Raw genomic sequence first — 13376 nt, forward strand, 5'->3', positions numbered from 1 at the left:
ATGTCAAACACAACTTTGCAAAAAAGCATTTTGGTATGAATCAAAATTCTCATACAGAAGATATAAGCATTTAAAGTGAACATTTAGCACGTGTGCTCAAAAAAGTATAGAATTTTATGATATTATCCTACACTACACAGGGAGTTATATGGATTTTTGAATAAAATAGATTCAAGCACTTTCAATGACCTGTATCTATGTATGTATATTTTCAAAAACTTCAGGATTTCAAGGACCCGTAGGAACCCTGATGGTTCTGTAACTTTGGTTACAGAAAGCATGTTTTTCTTTGATTGCAAATATTATTTTATAGTTCTTTAGGTGGACAGCTGTCAAAGTTTTGGGTCTATGTGTACTTTTAGTGCCATTAGCTAGTCTATTAATGCTCCAAATGATTTAGTTATATTGCACTGAGCAAAGATAGCAAAAATTCTAATTATGTCTTAGGAAACCAAAGACCCTTGACATCTGCATTATGACATTACTCTGAAAGCAGAAACAACACCATTTATTCAGTTGTTTTCATTTAATCAAAATAGTATTTAAACATTTTAACCAAAATTGTAATAAAAAAAATACCCCCCTGGCCCCCTTACACACAATCTATTGCACAAATACACACACACACACACACACACACACACACACACACACACACACACACACACACACACACACACACACACACACACACAGACGCAGCCACATGCAGACATCACATTTATTCGCTCTCTCAAACACACAATCTTTATTTGAACTGGTTGTCAATGAGAGTTCCCTTCATCTTGGCTTTCTTCGCTTCAAGTTCCGCCTGTGGAGAGAGATTCAGACCATAATTAAAACAATTACACCCACTGAGACTATTAAAACATTTACACATTCTCATTGAGTCAATTTCATCACAACCACAATATATGACTTTTCTTCAAAAAGGTAATATTACCATTATAATATTTTTCTTTTGTAAACCTTCTTTTATATCTTTTATCTTTATGATCTATCGTTCAGATACAAAACTATGTTTTTGTGAGAGTGTGAATGATTGCAGAACATCTAAGTCCTGTATAAGATTATCAATACTCAAATTTATGCTTTCTTGTTTCCTCGTTCCTCTGACCTCCAGCCCATGACCCAGAAATTGATTGAGGTAAGCTTTTGTGTAAGAAAGGAATATCAATTATTGAATTGCACCGCTAGGAACAAGGAGTGGGGGGCTTTCAGAGGAGTCATGAGCCATTATAGATGGGTGTATCCCATGTAGAAATGTTTTATCGACTTAACCTGTATGTGTTTAACTTTATTTTTATGTTTTAATATTTTCAGCGTTTACATAAAAGACATAAAAGCTGAATGCACTGCGTAACCAGAATCGTGCAGGGTTAAATTATTATACTGCTGCATATTATTGTATTACTTGCTGGTTTATTATGTATATGTGTTATATTACTTTACCACTGATGTGTTATAAAAGAATGTCCCAAAATACCCAATTCTTAGCTTTTTTATTCAATAATCAAATAATCAGTTGTATATGTCCTTTATATTTTGCTCTGTACTTCGCTTATAAGACATCTTTGTAAAATCAGTCATATATATATACAAATACATACAAATAAACTATCAGAAGATCGTTCCTTAATTATGTTTTTTTCCAACACATTTATAATCCTAAAGTTCAGCTTTAGCTGTTATTAAACATTTAATACATATTATATTTGTGGTTTACTTTAAAAGGTTTTACATTTTATTTTACAATGGCAAAACCGCTGTAGATGGCCGTGTTTTATTGATACAGTATGTTGAAATGACTCATTTTTAAATGGTAGTTATGCATCAAATCCAGGTGTTTGTGACATAAAATAAGCAATAATGCATCTAAAACAATGGAAAGCATCTTTTGCAGCGATTTTTGTGTGACCATATCAGTGAACCTAAGTTGCACCTTACTGAATGTGCAACTTTTTTTATAAATGTTTGTAATTTCTTTATTTTATGTTATTAGATTTTTCACACCCCTTTTTTTTTGCTGATCCGAAAAATTATCTGATCCCTGCCTCAAAAACTGTAATGTGATCCGAACCGTGAGTTTTGTGATCACTGACGTAACAGGTTCCCTGGTTGGAGACCAGCAATTGCCAGCTCCTTACCCAGCTCACTTAAAAGAGCCGTTAAATAAAATAAGATAAAAAATGTGTGTGGGTTGGTATATGTGGTTTAAACTGAAGGGCTTTAAAAAACTTAAATGGTACTTTTTCATAGATGAAAGACTGCCAACAGGTTTTAGTGATGGTTGGGGTTAGTTTCAATCATCAAAGCATGAATACACATGAACTTTGCATTCACTTCACTGTGTGTGTGTTCATACCAGTTCCTGTAGTCTTCTCTTGCTCATTCCCTTCCTTTCAAGTTGTTTCTCAATTACTTTGGCATTCTGTGCATAAGAGTCTGCCACCTCTCGCTGTAGGACAAAACAATCACAATGAATGACAGCTCTTCAAAAAAAAGAAATGACTCAGCACTGTCAAGCAAAAACGTACAGCTTCAATCTCTTCCTCTTCTTCATCGATTGTTGAGACGGTAACGGAGCTGAACTTGCCCATGTCTTTGGTACGCTTTGTCATCATAACCTAAAAAACACAAGTCATATATACTTATTGATATGAAATCTAATATCTTTCATTTAAAAACAAGTGTTTGGGACTACACAAAAACAATCAACTAAAATTGTCTTACCCTGACTTTCTTGGGAGCCTCTTGTTTCTGACTGTATACGCTTGTGTTGCCAAATCCTTGGCCGAACTTCACCAGAGCTCCGTCTACGATGAATGTCACTGGAGTGCTTTTCATCTGATGCTGATAAAACAACAGCAAACCACACCTACAGAACACACACACATATAAAATATGCTTACAATTCTGCATAATAAGACTAAATATCTGGAAAAAAAACTCTCATAGGAGATCATTCAGATCAGCTGACTCAGATAGGAATCAAACTAACATTGTTGCTGAGATCACAATTAACGCACGCTACATGCACAACACCTCCCATTGCAATAATTCGCTTTGACGTCAACCTCCTGGGCCACAGCATGGCCTGCTCGTCATGGCAACCAGAGGAAGCCTAGACCTGCAGCCCAACAGGATAAAGAACTAGCTATTTTTCCTATATGCTCATAAGTGCATGCTCATCGATGATATAAGGTCAAACACGCATTGTCAGAAGTAGTCTATGTTTTTACATATGCTGGGTATGCAGTTTTTATTCTTCACTCTGCATACTGTTCATCGTTGTGTTTGTTTGTAGTGTGTTTTCTGTGCCATTTAAAATTGTGAAACATGATGTGCTCACTTACTTTCCACATTTTTTACGAAACTGCCTTTCGATGCCATCCGCCCTGCACACACAGACACGTAAAGAAGTTAGTACATTTCTAAAACAATCCCGCAATGCAAAACTCAAACCTATATTTAGGCACACACCTTTTCAAGTACACCGTCTCATCTTCATCCACCTTGCAGAACTTGTGGGCGTGTTTTGCTGCATCAATCACTCTGGCTTTGTCAAGTGGTCTCATGGGTAATTTTTCCAGCTGACAGTCTAAAAAGGATCACACAGTTTAATTATCTCTGATTCTCATGCATACAGACCTATTAATGTAACCTAATAATGTTTCTAATCTAAGGCATTCAGGTGTTTCCAATATTAATCTGTAATAACTTTAAACAACTCTTTATGAAGTAGCTTTACTTAAGTTAAATATATTATGCAGTTCACATGTCTTATAAGTTGGCCTGTACGTTAAGCATAAATGTAAAGGGAACAGCTCAACCAAAAGTGAACAACTCATATATAGATGTATATGAATTTTATAAAATAATATTTTATATCCTTTCTGAAGCTTCAACAAGTTAAAGACCATTCAATGGCATAACAAAGCCAAGAAAAGCCAGGGATTATTTTAAATGTTGTTTTCCTTTTTGGTGAAATGTTCATTTAAACTTGAAAGACTAAAGTTTTTTAGCTTCACCAATTTGAAACTTGCAAATAGCGGAAATAGCGTACAAAGCAAGTCTAATCACACTCATTAAAATTCCACAGAGGGAAACCACATGAATAACGGCATGAGAATAAAAAGCAGCTGTTCTGATTATATTTCAAGTGAATGTGTTATTCTTCATAATCACACTCTTGCTGAGATGAATAAATAAGTGAGAATTTAACAACTGTGCAGAAGCAGGGAGACAGTCTATCATGCCAGCCCGTGCATTTACTAATGATGTAAATCTAAAACATATTTAATCTTAACGGGACTTTCACCCAGGGCATCATGTGGTGAGATTATTAAATGAACAAATCAAATTTTATTTCACATTCAGCAGCACGTGATTAAATATTGTGCATTTTGTGTATATACTAAATTAGAACATCAGCAAGCTTTGAAGATCCAAGTCTAAATCAGTAAATATAATTTGTGCACACATATAGTAACTGACAAACACCTGATTAAAAGCATGGTGCTGCTGATGAACCTCTTGTTCGGGGTACAATATAATATTAGTTTCCAGTCCAAAACTTTGAGCATTACATTACACCACACCAAGAGTGGAATATTAATCATTGCATCTCTTTTTTGATGGTTATTGTGTAAACAAACAGACAGATTGAGCTTCTCAAGAGAGTTGCATATGTGATTCATACATCAGGTCTGATATGTGGAAGGCCACTGTCTGAAACACTTTTAAACTAACAATGTGTCATCCCATATCAGTTCCGACTGAAGAACAAAACATTTTCAAGCACCAGATGACGAAAATGACACCTTTACCTAAATATTCACAGCTAACCGGGTCACAGCCCTGTAGTGTGATAGACCATTCCAGCTCCTAATAGCGTTTTCCTGTTCACACGTTTGATTGAGATGTGGCGCTCTGCAACTTTGTTTTAGAGACGTGTGATGATAACACCGTGAAACCTTCGAGCGGTGGATCTTTTTTTACTTTAATCCCCCCATTGTCCACAACAATATTTGAAGGCCTCCTTAGAACTTATACACAGTAAAGTATTCTAGAACTTGGCATAACTAACGTTAGATTTATTTTGTTAAAAAATATTTTTAAAATACATCAAGGCCTTTTTGGTAATTTGATTAGAGGGCCCTAATGGGTCCCGGGCCCCTGGTTGAAAAACACTATGTTACCTTCCCACGTGAAAATCTGTAATATATTATTGTATAAATATTAGTATGCCATAGTGCAGTAGTTCTCAACTCCAGTCCTCGGGACCCACTGCTCTGCACATTTTGGATGTCTCTCATATCTGACACACTCAGTTCAGTTCATGGAATCTATCCTAAGGAGCTGATAATCTGAATCAGGTGTGTTAAATAAGGGAGACATGCACAATATGCAGAGCAGTGGGTCCCGAGGACTGGAGTTGAGAACCACTGCCATAGTGTACTGTAGTACACCTAAGTGTTACTATAGTAAGTTATCTACAGTTCACTAAAATACTTTGGTATGCTATAGTATTTTTTTCATATGGGATAGAGGAAAATCCCTGTTTTCATATGGGATAGAGGAAAATCCCCCTTTTTTACAGTCAGCAAACGCAACACAGCGATTAATACGAAACGCTTCTAATTAACCCAACAAGTTGTTTACACTTTGTCGCATCGTTAGCAAATGGGGAGACCAGTGGCTGGAAACACGATGATGTGTTACATTAAACGTTAGACTGGTAGCTTTGGACTATACACTAAAAACACAGAACGGAAAAAGAAAACTTTCTGGGCACGGATAATTGATCACGCGTGTTAATAATGTGTGGTGGAGATGCTTACCTAAAACCAGCACCATCTGGCCGCAAAGACAATAATACACGTGCAGTGGCTTCTCTCCGTCATCATACTCTTCCCTATCACGAGTGTCCGAGCACACCACGCTCCGAGACACCACTTTGGGCATATTTGACCTTCGTTAGATACGTTTTAAAAGGCTGAAAAATGTCTGGTTTGACGCTTGTTTACTGTGCTGGTGTCGGCCGGTGATGACGTAGAATTCGGCGTGACGGTTGGTTGTGGCTAGAAGGAATACAGCTAAGGCCAAAATCTCGTGCAGTCTCGCCAGATGAGCGCTGTTATCATCCTAATCCTACCAAAACCTAACCCTAAACTCAAATTTCAAGAGATTTGGGACTATTTGTATCCTATTTATCAAGAACCACAATGCTTATCTTAACGCCAAACCATAAACTCAACATCTCGCGAGATTTGGCCTTAGCTGTATCCTCTCTAGCCAGAACCGTGAAGTTTGTGCATCTCGCGCATATTTGATCTGATCACCTGTAGATGGCGATGTGGATATTAAAAAGAACTTGAACTAAAAACAGAACATCGTTTTCAGGACAAGTGATGGACACGAATCCTTTCATTAAAAGGTGAGAAAGTACATATTTATTTGGTGTATCTTCTGATAACGATCTTTGTCAATATTTTTTCTGTCAGGAAATTTGCTTGTAATCCATAAATGGGCTTAAAAAGTTAGTTCAACATTTCATTCCCCATTATTCCAAATAGTGTTTTTTTTTTCTAGTGAGTCATAAAACTCTCATATTAGGTTATATGATCAAAGTATTATTATGTATAATTATGTTTTATCAATTTTGTAAATCGTTGTATAACAATATTTTTGTCCCTTCACTTTCTTAAATACACACTTGCATGCACAAACACACAGCATTACTATGGTGTAAAATCATTTATCAGAAGACTCCCTGACTGACAAAGTGCTACAACTGAATAGCAACAGGATGTCTTAAATAATAGACAGAGCACATGGGTTTTCTTACACAAGCACATGTGTGTTTGTTAGCAATCCTGCTGTGTTGGTTTAAGCAGTGAGTATGTTGTCATGTCTAAATTATCTGTATGATTGATACAGTCTCTCTCTCTCTCTCTCTCTCTCTCTCTCTCTCTCTCTCTGTCTCTCTCCAATGCTCAGATTAGGGACTCGCAGACTTAAAGATACCTGCCTGCCTCAGAACACCACGCATCATGCTTTCTCCTATTCTTCTCTCTTCTCTCTTCTGTTCTATAGCTTTTCTTTCAGGTAAGGAACTTTTCACCCCTCCTCTCTATCTCTTACTTTGTGCACTGTATATCACCTGGCTTTCTCATTCTTAACACAGGTAACCGCATGGCTGTCTGTGATCTCAGGAGATTCTTGTTCTTTTGCTGTTTCACACTATCAGCCATTCCTTTACTTTGCTGGCTAAGTCAAATGATGTCTTTCTGTCTTTGTTGCGCGTGTGTGAGTCATGATACAGCTTAACTAAGGTCTTAATGGATACCTGCACAGATAAATGAAAGAATGGTGTCTTGAATGAGGCATCGCGTTAGCCAAAAGGCACATGGGAGTTACTGCTTTTAATAGATGTACTTTTGACAAAAGCTTTATCAGTCAGGTTTTGTGGATCATGTCTTTAATGTGAATGAGTAAATGGGCTTAGTACAGCTGTATGTGCTTGTCTGCATATTTTGTAATGACTATAATTTTGCATGAATGCTTGTATGCATTGTGCTGCAGTAATAGATGTGATACTGTATCTTGGGAGAATGTTGATTGAAAACTGTTCATCTGGCACTTTAGTTTGAGCTGTGTTAGAGATAGAAGTAATTGCTTGCACAGTTTCAGTTTTACTGAGTATAAAGGTGTGTTTATGTTCTGTGTTTGTCTTAATTGGTTTTACATAGTTTATAAACTTGCTGTAATTGGTTATGGTTTAGAACTGCAAGGCTCATGGAGTGCAGTTGATACTTGTGATGCTTAATATGCAAAACCTCGTTTACATTGGTTGGTCGATCTAAAAGTATCTCCTGAGACTTGGTGCAAAATGCGTGTTTGTGTTACGGGGAGAGTGTGTGTGTGTTTTGAATTATTAAGAAGTCAGAAGATTGATGGACACAGACGAACACACACAGTGCAAAATTCCCCAAGGTTTTGAAATGCAACATGTTCACCTCTCCAGAGATTCACTTACAGCATACATTGATTGATTTTTAAGGTGTTTTATTAGCATGACAAACACTTGTACTTGTGCATTGCCAACGTATTTACAATGCAGCTGCTTGCAAACGGTGCATTACTTACAGTAACAAAAGTTCACAATGTAAGTTCAAGCAAAACTATGCAAAATGTATAGTGCATAATGTAAGAGAAAAGCACAAATTGTTCAATGTATACTTGACAGGTAAGGTTAAAATAGTAGCATTAAACTATTATATAACACAGTAAGAAAGAACCTGTAAAATGACAGAGGCTGAACTTTCTTGTAATTGTGACCTGGACCATCAATACCAATGATTGTTTGGCATAGACAAATATGAATGCAGAATATACCACCTATTTAATGGTTAAAGGGATAGTTCAGCCAAAAATTCTCCCTCTTATGTTGTTACAAACCTGTATAAATTTGAACTATCCCTTTAAAATCAATTTGATACACCTCAATGCTGCCTTTCATAATATAAACTATTATACTATCCCATACTTGGATTAGATTCTTCTGTTTGTTATGCAGCATTTTGTTTTTCTAAGCATAATGATTTAGCCAAAACATTTGTGACCCTGCCTATGAAAACCAGGCTAACGTCTCATAATCTGACAATGAGATAACGCATCAAAGTTTCTTTAATTGAATTCACATTGATTTTAATCCTTGACATGGCACTAGTCAGTATTAAACATATCAAGGTTATATTTTCACAGAATAGTTTTACGTTATGTAGGGTGATTTTATGTAGAAAACAGTTGATCACAAAATATGACTTTAGCTGGGTTTTCACAGGCAGAAATGTGACCCATCTGTTAACAGGGTATTTTCTACTACTGTAGCTTTTTGGATCCCCTGTTATGATATTATGACAAGCATACAACAGTCAGGTTTGGAAATGAGGCCGTTCATACAAGTTGTCCTGTTCAGTTTATTCTGGTGACAAATGTAGACTGATGGTCATTAAAACTGAAATGTCTGCAGATATTTAGTTAGGCTGTTTTTTTGGGGGTTTTGTGATCTGTTGTGAATTCAATAAATGCTGGACACCCATTTCCTAAAAGACGAGAATATTTAATTGGCCATGACACATTTTCATAAACCTGTCTCTAAAAGAGCATCTAATTTGTTTAATTAGGAATGATCTTTAAACTCATGGTCATTATTTTATTTATAGAAACATCTGAATCTAATGACCTCTAGACAGTACTAATTAGTCTTAAAGGTAAGATGAAATGTCTCCTTTATTAGAGTAAAAGAGATTTACGTTTATCGCCCATAAGTTAAAACAGAACAGAAAGTAATTCAGTGTGAAAATTATCTCACAAGTCATTAAATGAAACCTATGAAAAAGTTATAAAATATGTAATTGTTCACAGAAAACCTGTAGCTTAACCCAGATGTGGTTAACAGGTGAATGCTGGTTACTGGTGTGACCGTGGTTTTTTGAATGGTGGAGGAATACCAGAGATGATCAATACATGGTGGAAGGGGGTAAGCTAATCTTCTTTCTGACCAATCAATAACCTGCAGTGTTAAATGTCACGTTTTAGTAGCAGTATGGCTTACTTGGAACCTTAACTAAGGTGGTACTGAATGGACTGCATTTATATAGCTCTTTCAGCAGACCCATGGCCATCCAAAGCGCTTTACAAGTTGCCTCACATTCACCCATTCACTTATTCATTCATACACCGACAGCAGTGTCAGCCATGCAAGGCGCCATCCAGCTCATCGGGAGCAGCTGGTGTGTCTTGCTTAAGGACACCTCGACGCTTCGTCAGGTGAGCCATTCCGGTTTGTAGACAACCTACATGAACCACTGAGCCACTGCTGCTACTAGGTACTGTACACAGTGGAAAACCTAGTCGGTCTCTTAGTCATTCTTAATCTAAGTGACCAGAGACGGTCAGAGGCGGTCTTCCATCATTCAAAGAATGACGGTTACACAAGTAACAAGCGTTGTATCTTACTGACATAGGTGTAATTTGCCCTATACCTGCCCTATGCTCTGCGTGAGGGTAGCTTTCATTCTCCTGGAATTAGGGCTGCACGATAAATGCTGGGCCATTTCGCATACATATCGCAGGCGATACGTCTGCCATAATTAATGCGAAATTGCCCCAAATGTCAGGGAACTACGGCTCTGTGCAGTTAATGCCGCTCCATCTGAAAGCAGCTGATGCCGATTTAATACTAATCAAGGAACCGGCATTACTGACGAGATGCGCGTGACAATCACATGCGATTTATCGTGCAGCCCTACCTGGAATCCAACTACATTCCCAGAAAGTACACTGACTGGCTTGTGATTAGGCAGGTTTTCTGAAAGGTCATCTTCAGAACCAAGGTGACTACATGAAACAACAGACACTGTGTAATGTCGACAGCCTGCTGGGAAAAAAAATTCTTCCAGGAATGAAAGAATCAGCATGCCTTCTTATTTAAGTGGCTCCAGTGCCACCTGAATGACATGTGTGAATATCTGGGGAGAAATAGACAGGCCAAATTGAAGGACTCTTACCTGATCAGTTCTGCCTTGAAAAGTGAACCAAAGGAACTTTCTGTGATGTAGGGTGATGGGGATATGAAAATATGAACCTTTCAGGTCCACCAAAGTGAACCACATTCCAGGTTTGATTGCATGCCGAACATCTGCAATTTGTAACATTCAGAAAGTAAGATGCATCATATGTCGAAATTTCAGTCAAAACCGTTCTATTTCATCATAAACAATCTGAAAACAGGGCTTTAAGTGTAAAATACTGAACTTGTCCTTTAAGTGCCTGAGATCCAGGATGTGCCTCAAACTTGAGTAGAATCCGCTGGGTTGGACCTGGGGGTCTATTGGTTCTATTGCACTCTTGCCAAACAAGTTTTGGACATCTTTTAAAAGGGTTAGGACCTTATGCGGATCCTGAACAAACCTGGGTGCTCACTGGGGGTCTGTGGCGGAACTGAAGACATTATCCCTTCTCGAGAATATTGAGAAGCCACTTGTTGCCTATAATGCCTCTCCGATGATGTAACTGAGAGGCCAAAAACTGTCCCATAAGAGACCCTGGTGGAGGGCAGGGTGAGTTGGTTGAGAACAGGGCACCTCCTTTCTTGAAGACAACCCAAGTTGAGAATCCAGCTATAAGACTGTTGCAAAGTTGCATGAAAAACAGCTAGCCTTTGTGCAGCCAGTGCAGAGTAACTCACGTTACAACCAATATGCTGGGAACGAGATTCAGCTGCCTGTACCCTGCACTCAAGGGCCTCCTGAGCAGCTGGGTCAAAGATTTGAGAATGACAAATAGATGGTAACTGGCAAAGGTTGTTTTGACATACCTCAGGTAGCCTGGACTGAGCCAACCACACCTGCCATCTAGCTTGTGTGATAAGCCCAAGAGCTTTCCCATTGGAGAAAGCTATTGATCTGAAAACCTGTAGAGAAACCTCAAGCCGTTCTGATGCAGTATTATTATATTGTTGAAGGCGCACCTGCTTTCTCACAAAAAAACAGGAAGCAATGTTGTGATGCATTTTAGTTTATTGTTGAGGTGGAGCAGTTTCTACAATTATGTGTAATCGTTATTGTATACAATTATCTGTATCTGTAAATATCTGTATACTGTAACCGCACTGTGTGTCTGCGTGTGTGTTTCAGTGTGGATGTGTTCATGTGCAAAACAAAGCATTGAGACAATCTCTATTTAATCACTAAACAGTTTAACTGCTTTACATCGATCACTCTTACTGTAAGTGTTGGTGGTGTACCTTATGTGATAAGTGAAAAATCTTTCTCTTTCAGAGCAACTCAGCATGAAGAATTTATCTTCATCGGTTGCTCTATATGTCTCTATCTGTCTTACTTAGCTTTAAAGTGATAATAAAGACCACGATAACAAAGATCATCCATTCATGTGTCAACAGAAGTGTGTGCGTATGTGGTTGTGTTTGTGTCTGTGAGAGAGATTCAAAGAGGTATACTTGAGCATCCCCGTGTCAGAGATGAGCTTCTGGAGAGGTGAGGTAATTGCGTGCGGTTCAGGGGAGTCAGACTTGCGACGTACGTGACTGACTTACCTGCTGATAATGATGACAGACCTCTGACTCTGAGTGAATCAGGAAGACATACACAAGGACTATTCAAGCAAGCCTTCATGTGCCCGTGTATGTGAATGGAAAAGATTGATAGTGAGACAAAGACCTTCAGCTGACCTACACAAGGTCAGTTTGATGAGGAGCATGTGGAGGTGTCTGTGGTAGTAATGCTCACATGGGTGTCATGTAGCCCAACCTGCTGCCTGGTTTATATTTATTCAGTGAGAAGAGTGAAAAAAAAACTCTTGACTAGATGATCATGGAGCAGAAGAAAAGCAGAATGAGGGATGCTGAGAATTACAAATAGCTTCTGTGAATAAGGCAAACAATAAAGCAAAAGGCAATTCATGATGTCACAAGATATGACAGTAACACAGGAATAAATAAGTGAACAAGCACACATTGCGTACTGGAATTCCTGGTGTCAGGTGCTTGTAATGAAAATGCTTTTTTTGTGGAAACCGTAAGCTCAATACACCATTACATTTTAGCAATATAGTACCGGTATATTAGTGGTTGTGGGCACATATGTTGTATTCATTACATTTTCATATCTTATCTCATTACGGAGTTTTAGACTGTTAAATAGAGAATGTTCACTACTACTTATTGATTTAAATTTTTTAATTCAAACCAGAACTGGAAATATTAACATTAATGCTAAAGAATTTCTAACCATCTTCCTTCCTTCCTTCCTTGATTCCTGTCTTCCTTCCTTTCTTCAAAAACCTTAGTGCAATTACAAACAAATTACAAATTATTTTTTTAGTCACTTATGACGACTTGCCCCAAAGTCATTGAGACAACTTGCCCCAAACTGACATGTGTGCTAATGTTGGCTAAATCTCAAGGTTTGCTCAACAAAGCACGTCAGCTAAAGTATCAAAAAACATGTTGTGTGCAAAATAATCATTTTTAACATTTGCATAAAATTGAAAATGCTAATTTTTTTCCTTTTTATCCGAAAAATAAGAAACATGTGCTTACCTCAGAATAGAGGGATCTTGACCACGTGTGAACACGAGGTTGACTATAGAGGAAGTCGACACACAAAGTGGCTATTTGATTTTTAAGATAGAGCCCATATTGTTGGCGTTATTAACAGTGTGACAACTTAACCATGTGACAACTTACTAATCAAGCTGACAGGCATTGTTAGGCCTGAGTTTGCAATGCTGAGATCTGAGTTCCTTATTGCTTTCATGTTTACCACATAATAAATATATTATAGCAC

The 13376-nt window shown here is 37.7% G+C and overlaps 2 protein-coding genes across 2 annotated transcripts in view; one reads left to right on the top strand and one right to left on the bottom strand.

Annotated features, from left to right (window-relative positions):
* Positions 1-492: 492 nt before the first annotated feature.
* On the bottom strand, positions 493-6072 carry steep1 (STING1 ER exit protein 1). Its single transcript, XM_065266843.1, has 7 exons — positions 5844-6072; positions 3484-3601; positions 3357-3398; positions 2734-2878; positions 2538-2627; positions 2366-2458; positions 493-811 (listed from the first exon to the last, which is right to left on the bottom strand). The coding sequence occupies exons 1-7, from the start codon at positions 5965-5967 to the stop codon at positions 749-751; spliced, it is 675 nt and encodes a 224-aa protein (XP_065122915.1). The 5' UTR covers positions 5968-6072; the 3' UTR covers positions 493-748.
* A 946-nt stretch (positions 6073-7018) lies between these two features.
* The window catches only part of rxfp2l (relaxin family peptide receptor 2, like), a 58091-nt gene continuing 51733 nt past the window's right edge, over positions 7019-13376 (top strand). Inside the window, exon 1 of the mRNA XM_065267252.2 lies at positions 7019-7110. Within this exon, the coding sequence (XP_065123324.1) occupies positions 7056-7110 (55 nt within the window). The 5' untranslated portion in view covers positions 7019-7055. The remainder of the gene's footprint in view (positions 7111-13376) is intronic.

The sequence above is a fragment of the Paramisgurnus dabryanus genome, chromosome 5 (genome assembly GCF_030506205.2).
Source record: "Paramisgurnus dabryanus chromosome 5, PD_genome_1.1, whole genome shotgun sequence".
Classification (NCBI taxonomy): Eukaryota; Metazoa; Chordata; class Actinopteri; order Cypriniformes; family Cobitidae; genus Paramisgurnus; species Paramisgurnus dabryanus.

Excerpts from the sequence above, each read along its gene's own strand:
- steep1 (XM_065266843.1), bottom strand. The coding sequence starts at position 5,967 with ATGCCCAAAGTGGTGTCTCGGAGCGTGGTGTGCTCGGACACTCGTGAT. Across the intron at positions 2,628-2,733 it reads AGGCTCCCAAGAAAGTCAGG|GTTATGATGACAAAGCGTAC; the intron begins GTAAGACAATTT and ends TGTGTTTTTTAG. Across the intron at positions 2,459-2,537 it reads AAGAGGAAGAGATTGAAGCT|CGAGAGGTGGCAGACTCTTA; the intron begins GTACGTTTTTGC and ends TTTGTCCTACAG.